Source organism: Erpetoichthys calabaricus, chromosome 6 (genome assembly GCF_900747795.2).
Source record: "Erpetoichthys calabaricus chromosome 6, fErpCal1.3, whole genome shotgun sequence".
Classification (NCBI taxonomy): domain Eukaryota; kingdom Metazoa; phylum Chordata; class Cladistia; order Polypteriformes; family Polypteridae; genus Erpetoichthys; species Erpetoichthys calabaricus.
In genome coordinates this window covers 200,985,856-200,999,064 of record NC_041399.2, presented here as the reverse complement: position 1 = coordinate 200,999,064, position 13,209 = coordinate 200,985,856, and the positions used below count along the sequence as shown (strand labels likewise).

Below are 13,209 nucleotides of genomic sequence, written 5' to 3'. Positions count from 1 at the left end.
TCTTACTGAGGGGCTGCTTGGTGTCACAGTTCTGCCATTGTGATACAGCACTTTATGAACCAGGATGCTCAGATCTTGATCCCATGCCACTATCTCTGTCTGTGTAATGTTTGCACATTCTTCCTCATCTGCGGTGGGTTGGCACCCTGCCTGGGATTGGTTCCTGCCTTGTGCCCTGTGTTGGCTCCAGCAGATCCCCGTGACCCTGTGTTCGGATTCAGCGGGTGGGACAATGGATGGATGGATGGATTCTTCCTCATTCTGTGTTGGGTTTTCTCCAGATTCTTCAAATTTACCTACCCTACAAAGGGCATTTCTATTGGGCTAATTGGCAACTGTAAATTGAGTGTGTGCATTAATAAGTTCTGCAATGGACAGTTGCCACATTTGGGGGGGTAATTCCTAGCTTGCACGCAACATTTCTGGCATTAACCTTAGCCCCCTATGACCTTGAATAGGGTTAACCAAGTTTGACAATGTAAAATGTTAGGATACTGTATTATTTAAACAGAAATGTAAGTCCATCACACACAAACACAAAAGACCATTTTAGAACATAACATGAACCTCTTTAATAACAATAACACATTTTATTTACAGTATATTCTGTTTCACAGAAATTCAGAATGAACAACAGGGCATATACAACATTGGATAAAAATTATATCTGCAAGAACAAATAAATAAAAATAAATTGAGGATATACAAAGCTTCAAAATAGAATAAGAGACAATAAACAAGAGGGAAATTGAAAAATACAAACACTATGAGAAAACCATGGACAAACAACAATATTTTGTGATATAGACGCAAACCATCATGAGCATATGGACTTAGAGGGTAAACTGAAAAATGGGTCAGAATATCAGAGTAAGTTAAATGCATTTCTGAACAAATGAGATTTAAGTTGTTTTCTGAAAGAATTAATTGAGTCAACTCACCTCAACCTAAAGAGTTGAATGCTCTGTCACCAATAGAGTATGGGTTAGGTTGGGGCACAATAAGACTGCCAGAATCATTGGGCTTTAGTGGGCTGAGAGGAGCATATGGGTGGAGGAGGTTACTGATGTAGTCCGGTAAAAGGCCATTTAATGCTTTTTGGGTCATTAGTAAAATTTTGTATTCAGTTAGTGAAGGTGCAGTAGAATGGGTGTTATGTGCTTGCTGTTGCAGGTCTGTGGAAGGACTTTTGCAGCTCAGCTTTGAACCATCTAGAGCTGTGATAAGATTAAAAGGGACACCTGGAAATTGGTCGTTACAATGTCGATGCAGTATCTAATAAAAGTATGGACAAGTTTTTTAGCATTGGGAAAGGACAGTAATGAGTAAACATGGTATATGTTATGGAGATGGAAGTAGGAGAGTTTCTTAATATGATTTATGTGGGTAGAGTAAGGAATGGAGGAACCAAAAATGACACCACAATTCCCAGCAGATGAAGGGATTTGGGGAGATAACTGGAGTGTCTGCAAAAGAACCCAGAGAATGGAGATGGGGAAATCCACCCAGATAGTGTTGTGAGATGAAGTCTCAAACATGGTGAAAAAGGGGTGTAATGCCCTCAAAAAGTTCCACAAAGGAAGCCAGGACCTTAATGGACCTGCCCAGATAAGGCCTTAACCCAGGCAGCCAGGCCAAACTACTACAGGAAGGCTTTCAGCCCAGAAGTCTCAGAAAAGGGAAGCTTGTTATAAAAGTTTAAAACACTTCAATAATTCCAAAAATATATAAAATTCCCTTCAAGAGAGAGGATTACCATCAACCCCTGGGTTAACCAGACATGTCCAAAACACAAACATTTATAAATTAAGAGTATATTATAAAATAGTTAAAAACAAAAAAAGACAAAAAAGAGTGAAAAGGGCAAAAAAGTGTTTGCCTAAAGAGGCAACCTAAGGATAACACATCCAATCTGTAATCCAATCCAATCTGAATACAAAAACAAGGCAAGAAAGCCACAAAGCAAGAAAAATTAAATGAGCAATAATGAGCTCGCACAACTTTCAGTGACAACCTGAAGGGACACCCTGTGATCCATCATAATATAAAGGGGGGTGACAGTGCCTAAGGGGTGACATCAGGGTGAACCAGTCTCTTTGGGCTCCACCCACAGAACACAAGGAATGGAAGCACATTTAATGGGGCAGTACGTACTTACAGAATATTACACAAAGCCAACAGTAATCACAAAAATACATGGAAAATATTACTTAAAATGTAACAAAAAAACATAAAATACACATAAACACAAGCTGATACATAACAGATTGCAACTGTGTTATTATTGATATTTAAAATGTCTAAGAATAATCTGTACTATTTTCAGTCAGATTTGTTTTTAATAATAAATGACATTCCAAAACCTTTGGTGATGTAATGTGGCAATAATTAACTTAATTTCTGTTATAAGGGTAGAGTTTCATTTCCATCAGCTAGATCATTTAATATTTAATTCTCAAACAAGAGTGAAATTTCTTGCATTATGGTAATCTATGTTAAATTTGGTTAATGCAATATGAAAGCAAATAAGAATACAAGTAAAAGAAAATAATACAATATAATGTAACCATAAAGGACATCTTCTGAAATCAAACAGGTACAATGCTAGAAGACATGTTTATTTAAGTACTTAGAGATCACTGACTAAACTGTACTACATTAGAGAGTAGGGAACAGCTAAAAAGAAATCCTCCCTCTATATATGTAACATTTGTTTTTGTGTATGAAAAAATAATTATAAAATAGAGATGGTAAGTGGAAAGAAGTGGAAAAGCATCATAAACTAAATGGAAGAGATTATTACCCTTTCACAACACAAATATATACAATATACTCTTACTATATGATTCATGCAGAAAATGTCAGTGCCCATCAGAGGCTGCATGAAGCAGGAAATGCTGCTATAAAAACCCACCATCACTTCTGATTGTAGCAAAGCTTCCAGCTACTAAAGTGCACTGGGAATATTATTTAGAAACTGGCAATATTAAATATCTTCATTGTTAAAAGTGATGCATCACTTTATGATTTGCAGTGTCACAAGTAAGAAGGCTGGTTGAATGAACTACAAGCCCTTAGCTGAAAGCACAACATCCCTGACATAATGAAGAACATAACAAGGCATTGAAACTTTGAAAGGTTTTAACAGCATAGCTTGAAGCTATCATTGCATGTATTAAATGCATTAGACTGTATTAAACATTAGACAGTTGCAATAGGCTAAAACAGCAAAATACAGTGTTCATATTGGGCAAAGTACTTTGCTGATCATCAGTTCATTTACTGTAGTCCCGTAGTCCAATTTTTTGGGTCATAGTAAAACAGAGGGAAGAACCAGTCTTGGACAGGACAGGATTACAAGATTTCTTGGCAGGGCACACCTATACTCAGTCATACGGGATCAAATTAGACTCACCAATTACCATAATGTGCATGTTTTTGGGATGGGTGAAGAAAACTGGATTTATTGGAAAGGGTGCATGCAGAAAGTGACCAGGCCAGGAATTAAATTCTTATCTCCTGGAGGTAAGAGACAGCAGTGCGCCACATTACCGGTATTTTATAAAACTAACAAATGACACAAGGCAAAATATAACTGGAGATTTTTAATGGCATCACTCTTGCCTGAAGAGGGGGCCTGAGTTGCCTCGAAAGCTTGCATATTGTTATCTTTTTAGTTAGCCAATAAAAGGTGTCATTTTGCTTGACTTTTCACTAATGGCATCACTCTAAATACCTTGAAGTAGATACATACAAGAACTAAAAACATCTAAATTAATTACCTTTACAGCACCAGAGGGAAGACATTAATATGCATCTGTTTGTCTGCCCTGTGAATTGTGGATGTGGGCTGGCTACATCCTTTGCAGTTAAGATTCATGCAGTGAACACAGTGCACTCGACAGGAATGACAAAGAGATCTGTACATCTTACATAAACTCTGCACAAGATAATACAATGTGTAGTACTCCTTTAGTCATCCAAATGAACTGAACGCCATGATGCATCAGCTGGTGTTCAATTCACATACTGTAATCTGAAAAAGGAAATACTGGGGGATAAAGTTTCCAGATCTGTTAAGTTCACATAGTTCAAAATCCTTTAAATTAATCTTTTAAACTTTGTCATTCAAGAGGGTCTAATAAAACCTACAAGACATCTCTCCTTTTCTCTAGGTTATACCCATAATCATCTGGAAAGAAAAGGAGTTGGGAAATCTGTCTAAATGTTTGCCTGTGAATGCACACATTTGCTACTGCATTTGTCCTTTTCACCTTAAGTGAAAAGTACGAATTAATTCAAATTGGTACCTCACCATGTTACGTGTCACTGTGGCTATGATGAAGTGCCTTTTGTCACCTTAGCCCAGTATTACATGTGAACCAACAGTCAGTTTTACTGGACATTATACAATACACAGGGAATATGATGTACCTCATGAACTGTGCTTTCAACATCTAATATGGTCCCACAGAAGCTAATTGTATTACTTGCAACAGCCACTATATCCACACCCTATCCCCCTATTAAAAACACACACACATTAGAACGTGTTACAGTGGAGACTGTTACCACACATGACACACATGTACTGTTAAAAAAATGCTCATAATTTTTTTATCTCGTCATTTTGAACAGGAAACTACAAACAATATGACTATCAAACTCTCAATTACGATTGCCAAAATTCCTTAGATAAGCTGTAAGAAAGAATTTATAACATTATCTTTATTCTCAAATCAACATGAAGCACTGCAGAGTTTGAGCTGCATAATATGAATTTAAATATATTATCATATATTGTATAATGTATGAGAAAATCAATACAATGCATATATACTAAGAAGTTAATCTAGCTACTGCTTCAGTCCAAAGTGCAACGCACATGTAAATGTGTAAATGTTTAACTGAATGCGGCAGTGTTTGTAGCGAGGTAATGCATATGAATTTATGTCATATTTACTGAAATGAAAAATGAAAGAAGATATAAACGAGTATGGTTCCTCAATAAACTCGCATCATGTGAATGATTTCATATTCCAGAAACTGTATTAGCAAGGTAATAAAAGGATGCTTCATTGATGAAGTGGAATACAATATGGAGTACTTGCATAAATCCAATTAAATTAAAATTCTTACAGTTCTGCAAAAAAATTTGCAATTATACAAAAGTTCTTTATTATATTTATTATTGTTATTATTTTTAAAACGACTGCAATAAGCTTCTCCACGGTTGACCACTGTAAAATTGCATTTTAAAAATCTATGTAAGAGCTCAATGATTTTGGTATAATGACTTATCTTTTTAGAATTTTAAAGAACAAGCAATTAGATTTTTTGTAACTAGGCCTATCTTTTAAAAAGGATTTTTTATAGCAAGTTTATGAGGCATCGAAATCTGTTATACCAAACAGAATTTCACATGTAAACTTCCAAATTGTAAGAATAAAAATTATATCAAAGAACCTACTGCAGATCCATATTGTTGGCTTTCTTGATTGAAGGCTTCCCTCTCAGCAGTGAGGAATGAGAATGTTTTATTCACTGTTTCATACCTGTATATATGCAAAGATTCGGGTGTGCTTTCCATGTTTGCTTAGAAGACATTCTACACACCATTCTAGTACCACTCACAGACTGCAGGGCATAAGGAAAGATGGTTCCATAGATCAGTGCTCCGCAACCGGTGTGCCACGGCACACTGGTGTGCCTTGAGCCGATACAGGTGTGACGCGGTCAAATAAGACAATTTTCTAACTAAATAATATTTCAACGGTCCTCCATAGAAACACAATAACGAGAATACGTGCAATGAAATATTCGCGTAAATAGCCTTTTAAAGGTTTCATAATTGTATGTGTCTTTTCTCTGAAATAATAAATCCCATCGCCTGGCGCCTGTCGCCTACGACGTAGGCCCTACGTAGTCGCCAGACAACTCCGTAGTATGCTTTGATAGGCAGAGCGCTCCGTGCCCTCACCTAGATTCAATTCAAGCCGACGTGTTAGTCGTGCTACGTCGCATTCACTCGTCTTGCGACAGTAGTTATCATTCATTACTATTAGTTGTGTTGCTGAATTGTGTATGGTTAACGTTCTTCGTGTGATTCATATTTAGTTTTATACCCCTTTAAATATGGATAAATTTTTACGTGGAAAAGATTCGTCTTCACGTACAGATGATGAAGAACCCAGCACAAGTGTTGCAAAAAAAACAAAGAAGATTGTGAAATGGAAGTACAACGAAGACTACATTCGATATGGATTCTCGTGGTGTGGTGACGAAACGGCTCCAAAGCCACAATGCATCATTTGCGGCGATCAGCTATCAAACGAGGCAATGGCACCCAGTAAACTAAATCGCCATCTAAATTGAAACCATCCCAGTTACGCCAAAAAAGACAAACAACTATTGTGTTAATTAAAAATGATAAGCGGTCATTCTTAAAAGATCTTGACCAAGAACTTCGGGTTGCGCTGTCAAATATTGAGCCGAATATAAAACTTTTGTGTTCATTGAAACAAGCGCAGGTATCACATTAATCAGTCATTATGTTATAATAATTATTAAGATTGCATAAAGGTAAATATAGTATAGTTTTTATGTATGTATACTTATAATAAATGTATACTTATAATAAAAAATGAAAATTTATTGTAAAATTTGTGTATTAAATTAATATCTATATATCGGTAGCGTAGCTGGAGATCATGTTGCCCGGGGGCGGTGAAAAATTTGACGGCCCAAAGCTGAAAGCAATTTTTTTTTGCGCCTCCTCAAGGAACAAAAAAAAAAAAAAGGAAACTACCGTAGTTTGGACGCCCCTAAATAGCTGGCGGTCGGAGCGGACCACACCCCCATAACCCCCCCCCCCAGCTACGCCACTGTTATATATTTTGGCTTTTGATGTGCCGCGGAATTCTAGGAAGAACTTTGGTGTGTCGTAGGTGAGAAAAGGTTGCGGAGCACTGCCATAGATTAATGCTCTTTAGACCAAATTCCGACCCTACCGTTTGCATAACATACCGCAAAAGAAATTGAGATTCCTCAGACTATCAATCCAGGCATCCATCCATTTCCTAACCCAGTTCTACCCCATGTTTTTTCAGCCTTCAATATCATAGTTTTTTCTGATCACTTGTACGCTGTATCGTCATATTCCTGTTCTTAGCTGAAAGGAGTAGAACCTGACCTGGGGCCTCATGTATAACGCCGTGCGTAGAACTCACACTATAACATGGCGTAAGCACAAAAGCGGGATTGTGCGTACGCACAGAAAAATCCAGATGCAGGAATCTGTACGCACGCAAACTTTCACGTTCTTCCACTACATAAATCCCGATCAGCGTGAAAAGTAACGCACGTGCATGCGCCTTCTGTCCCGCCCCAACTCCTCCCAGAATTACGCCTCTTTGAATATGCAAATCAATATAAATAGCCTTCTGTGAAAAGACAGTGGGAAAAGCACAGGGGAAAATATAAGAATTTCAGCGAATACCAAGTGGAGGCAAAGGAAAAACGTACTATTTGTTGGTTTAAACAGTGATATAATCAACAAAAGGAAGTTGATCTAGTGACAGAGTGTCGGAGAAACTCGAAAGATCAAGTTCACAAAGTCGCACAGTGCCCGAAATAAAAAAGAAATCACATATCAAAGTCGCCGTGAAAAGGTGAGTCGTAGCCCACCGTCTGAGTGTCATATGAAAGCTTATTAGGGTACAGACAAAACAAATAGGCACACAGTGGGGAAAAAAGCACGAAATGTCAACTTTAATCTTGAAATTTCCACTTTAATCACGTAGTTTATTTTGCCATTAAAGTAGAACATCATAAACTTCATCTTAAAATCGTTTATTTTACTAGTTTCTCAAGTAGCATGTTAAATGCTTTGTTCTGTATTTGATCTTCTATGTGCTCTATGTGTGTGAATCACTACGTGCTTCTGTTCTTTCTCTTTCTCCGACAGGACACAGAATCCATTACATTCGTGATATTACAGCTCTCTGAATAATTAAAATACTGAAATGTATACGTGATATCATTTTCATGATGATAGGAATGAATGCATGTTATTAAACATGGGAACATGGTGGCGCAGTGATTGTTCATATCTCACGCAAGAGTCTTGCTGCGCCATGTGCGACCTTCGATGAAATAATTTATCACAGCAGTACTGTCTCTTTCAAACGTACTAACCTCCAATTCCTGTCCTTACTTTTCTTTCTCCAAATACCCAATCGCCACACAATCAGCTCTGTAATAGACGTTAAGCCATCTGTAAGCTTAGAACGCCGATTCTTCAAAACTTTTAAGGAACATTGAAATATCTTCGTAGTACATGTTTAATTATTCTATCCGTCTATCTTTCCAGTGTCGCGTCAGCGCAAGAATACAACGCAATGCAGGAACAATCCTGAACTAGCTAGCGCTGTGGCACCGTGTCCTCACATGTTTAATTATTAACAATACAGATTATTTAAATGAAGTTAAAGTTTTAGCTGTATAATATAATCAACATATTTTGCTGCATTTCATCTTAAAAATGAATACCGTCATCATATGTAAATACGCGCTTTATAAAGTGGCGCAGGTTGTGCAATATTATAACTGTAGTGCAAGTTTACAGTGAGGTAATTGTACTTATAAGTAAACAGTTCTACAAGGAGCACTTGATGGACTGATTGAGTGCGTTTAGAGTTCTTGGGATGAAACCTTTTCTAAACCGCGAAGTCCGTACTGGGAAGTCTCTATAAAGCGTTTTGCTGTGGCTCAGGCAGCGTCTGCTTCATGCTGTATACCGATAATTCTCTTTCCGATCAGCTGCTGCTGTGATTCCCCACTCAGATACAGTGATATAAATACTCCGAGTGGTGCAGCGAGAGTAATATGGAAAAAGATGATCTGCTGTGGCAACCCTTAACGGGAGCAGCTGAAAGAAGAAGAAGATGCATTGAGAGTAACAACGCTAAAGCAGTTATGGTATTTGGAATACTATGGCTATTCCCTGGACCATTATATTGCTGCAGGTTAATTACAATCAGATGCATTACACTAATAAACAATATGCAGTTAGTTTCAGTGTATTTATAAAGCAGCGTCAGGAATGTGGATCTAAGAAAGAAAGGGTGAGCACACAGGAACAGTAGCACTGCTTTGACGCTGGGTGCCGCCAGTCTGCAAAACCGTTCGGAGAAATTGCGTATGCCAAGGTATGAGTTACCGTGGAAATGTGCGTGGCTTTACGCCAAGTTTAGGTTTTATACATCGCGATTTGAGTGTGGAAACGGGAGTACACAACATTTCTGTGCATACGCACCGTTTATACATGAGGCCCCAGGTCTTTTGCTCGAATGTCTGTAAAATTTAAACCCACTCCCTTGGACGTGTAAGACAGCAATACTAATAACCATTGAGTCACCATGTTTTTCTTAACTATTTAAACTGTTTTATTATTATTTGAACTGAAAGAATATGTTTAAATGAAGATTTAAATCTGCTGGTTACATAGGTATTATATAACAAGATGGAACAGTCTGTGGGTGTGTGTGTGTGTGTGTGAGTCCAGTCCCCCAGAGCAATCTCAGTTTGGCTTTGACTTGATTGGTCAGTTTTGAGACAAAAAGTGACGGGCAAGTGAGTGTGACACACATGTGGATACTGAGGAATGGTACAGAAAGAGCGCTGAATGTCACCTTCAAAGACAGAAACTTTTTGCAAGAATACGAATGTTGTTTTTACTGTGGGTAATGGAGGCCTGTCTACCATTGGCGGTAGTCAAAAAGCAGACAGGAGGGGAGCAACACACCTTGAAATTACATAGTCTGAAAAGCTTTATGGGAATGCGACTGAGAGAGGAGCCACTGACCAAGACAGATTGCCACAGGATGAACGCTGACAGTACAAGTAAGGCAAAAGAGATCAAATATTAAATATTTTTAAATTATTCTATTACTTGCCTTTGACAGGTAACGTAGCTAACGGTGCATAAAAGTTGAATTTAATCTATCCAGCAATCGCTACAGCTGTCCAATCAGTTTGACTACATTTGTCAGGTCGCTTTCACATTTTCCTCATGTTTGTCAGACTCGACAGAGCTGATAGAGATTCTCATTATAGAATGCACATAAAATAAGAAAGCTTCAATGCTAAAGGCCATATGCATGTCAATGTTATCCATTTCTTTATTAACTTGTTTCATTTACATATTTTATGCCTACCTTTAATGGGTGCTGAAGAATCTAGAATGTTAAGATTTTTTTTCTGGATTTGGCTTTTCATTAGTCTGTTGTCCATGTTTTCACCAGGTTTCCTGTAAAATGATATGTTCACAACACACAGTTAAAAGAATATTCTAATATGCTACATGTAGTATATTCTCAACAATACAATACAACTTTAAAACTAAAAACAACTCTGTACTAGTTTTAAGTTGATAACCATTTAGTCTTCATCCAATTGCTGTTTCGATAAACGGTACATACAGTATGTGGCGAGGACATGTGTGACCCTATATTAGAAATAGCAGAAATTTTATTTCATCCAATTGAAGCATGAATTGTCTTAATTGCCATAATGATGTCAGTTACAAGGAATCAATATAAGCATTTAAAAATATATGCTATGGTAATTATCATTCCCCAACAACTTCTCAAACAATAAGACATTAAACATATTCATGACGTTAATTCAGAAGACTCTGAAGGACAAGATATGGATATGAACAGTCATGAAATTTGGTAGATCTTCACTTGTCATGACTAATATGAGAAGGTATAAAGACAGAACTGTTTCGATACGATTTCAATTGTTTTACATTTTACTCTAAAAGTACAGTAAACCCAAGGCAGGGAGGTGGTATCCATCGATAAAAAAAGTGCACCCCACTCTCTAGCTTTTTGCCCTCATTAAGTAGTAAAACCACTCTAGTCTATATTTCCTTAAAAAATAGACATGATGATTACATTTATGTGTTATCTTTCTTTCATATTGCACCACACTTCACATTCCAACGCAACATGCACCTTTTCTTTGATCAAGACCAAATTAGGCTTCTGTAACATATTCAAACTCATACATTTACTGCACTTATGGTTAAACATTAACAAATGAGGCTGAAGGATGAAAAATATTACCAATAATTTTCCTGAAATCTGCTCTATTATTTCAGAAGGTGAAAAGCAGTATGTGCTACTGACTTGAAGTAAACATTAGGAATAATTCACCCCAACTGAGGGTAGTCAGTTGAAATGCACAATCCAGAAAGACTAAATGGTCTTCTCTTATTTGTAATTTATTTTATGTTCTTAATAAATATTTTGTCTTGTGGTTTTTGTGGTGTCAGAAAATGTGCTCTCCTTTCAAAGTGTTCATTTTTATGGATTTCTTTAATTTCATTTATTATGTACAGTTACTTTGTGGTTTTCAGTAAGACTGGTAAAATGGCAAAGTGAAGACTGATGAAAAGAACCGGTAGCAAGATATAAATATGAATGAAGCAATTGGTTTGTTCAAAGTAGGGAAAATGAACAAACAAAGTTAAAAGGTTAAAAAAATAATTTCAAGACAGAAAAACAATATTTCGTCAGTTTTTTTTTTATTATTGGAGAGTATTAAACTATTTAAACTAACATGTCAGTCTTTAATACATGTGATCCTAAGTGCAATACCTGTACAGTGTCTTGAGTTGGTTTGTATTATAGAATGATGGTCCATTACATTTACATTTATTTTGTAATCATGTGTTCATTATCAATCCTTAATTGTTTATTATTAAAAGTAAAGCAAGCTTGAATTCTGACATTTTGCTGTGCTATTACAATTTGTTAAATTTTACAGTGTATTGTCATCAACCCTGTAAAGAGACTTGTGATGGTGCATGATGTTAATGGTGCAACTTAAAATAACTGATGGATTGATTGGCTGAACTGAATCAGTCATACATGACTGTAACTGGAAATTATGAGAGACTGTGATTTTTTCAAAGGCTGCAACTATTCAGTACCTTACTATTCAAAGGGATTCTACTTTTCCCTGCCAGTGTATCCATATTTCAGGTCATTATGTACACCAATGTACAGTATTGATTTCTGCCTTGCTCCTGATGTTAGTGGGATATACTCTAGTATCTTGCAACTTAGAACTGGAAGAACAGACTTCACATTATTGATGGATTTCAGTTTAATAGATGATGTTATTCAGTCTAATTAGACAAAGTGGGTTTTATTGAACTAAATGAGACCTGTTCATCTGAACTCAGATTATTCACAAACCAAACAAAGCAAAACACCACAAATTGAGTTTACACAGGACATTGTTCATGTCAAAGTGTTGCCTCCATTCACATATTTCTTGTAAAACTGGCAGTCAGTGTGAAATCAGAACCAGCATGGTGGAAAACTATCACTTAGCAACATAAAAACAAATAGTGTCAGCTTCAAGGAAAGACGTGCAATTGAAAATCTGCACTCACTAATAAAGCAAATGAGTATTACTAATCAATGAATTAATCAAGATTAACTTTGTATGGCCACTTGTATATTCACAAAGGCTTAATTAATTCATGTTATTTTTTTATTGTTCAATGAAAATAAAAATTTTGTATCTGCTGAAGATGTTCAAATGAAATTACTTGATTTGATCAAATCTTATAAAGATGGACGAACATCTCAGAAAAAGCATTTTTTATGATGGCATTATCTTAGACATTACATTACTCTACTGTTCTATAAAGATAAGCATATTTTGCTTAAGGTTACACATTTGAAAATCAGTTATACACTATTTAATCTAGGAGTATTATGTCATTGCGTAAAACAGGAACTGGTGAGGACAATATCAGACTGCTGCGGAGCTTGTGCTGGTCTGAATGTGGATCCCAATAACCCAGTGCAGTGCTTGGCAGAAAGTGCTGTAAAAGTGGGACTTTTCTTCAGATGAGATATAAAGCTGAGGTCCTGACTCTCTGTGGTCATTAAAAACTTCTGGGCTTCTTTCTTAAGAACAGGGTGTATCCCGATGTCCAGGGTAAAATACCCACCACGGCCTAGTCATTCTGGACCACTAATCATCACCTGTCTCTAAATGTCTCTCTCTCTCTCTCTCTCTCTCTCTAACCACTTCAGCACCTAACAGCTAATGTGTGGTGAGTGTTCTGGAGCAAAATGGCTGTTGTCACATCATCCAGGTGCATGCTACACATTAGTGGTTGTG

At 36.8% G+C, this 13,209-nt stretch overlaps 1 protein-coding gene across 3 annotated transcripts in view; it reads right to left on the bottom strand.

Moving 5' to 3' along the window:
• znf438 (zinc finger protein 438) overlaps positions 1 to 13,209 on the bottom strand; it is a 164,824-nt gene that overhangs the window by 20,111 nt on the left and 131,504 nt on the right. For all 3 annotated transcript variants that reach the window (XM_028804324.2, XM_028804326.2, XM_051928969.1), the window contains one exon: positions 10,218 to 10,309. In XM_028804324.2, the coding sequence (XP_028660157.1) occupies positions 10,218 to 10,293 (76 nt within the window). In that variant the 5' untranslated portion in view covers positions 10,294 to 10,309. The remainder of the gene's footprint in view (positions 1 to 10,217; positions 10,310 to 13,209) is intronic.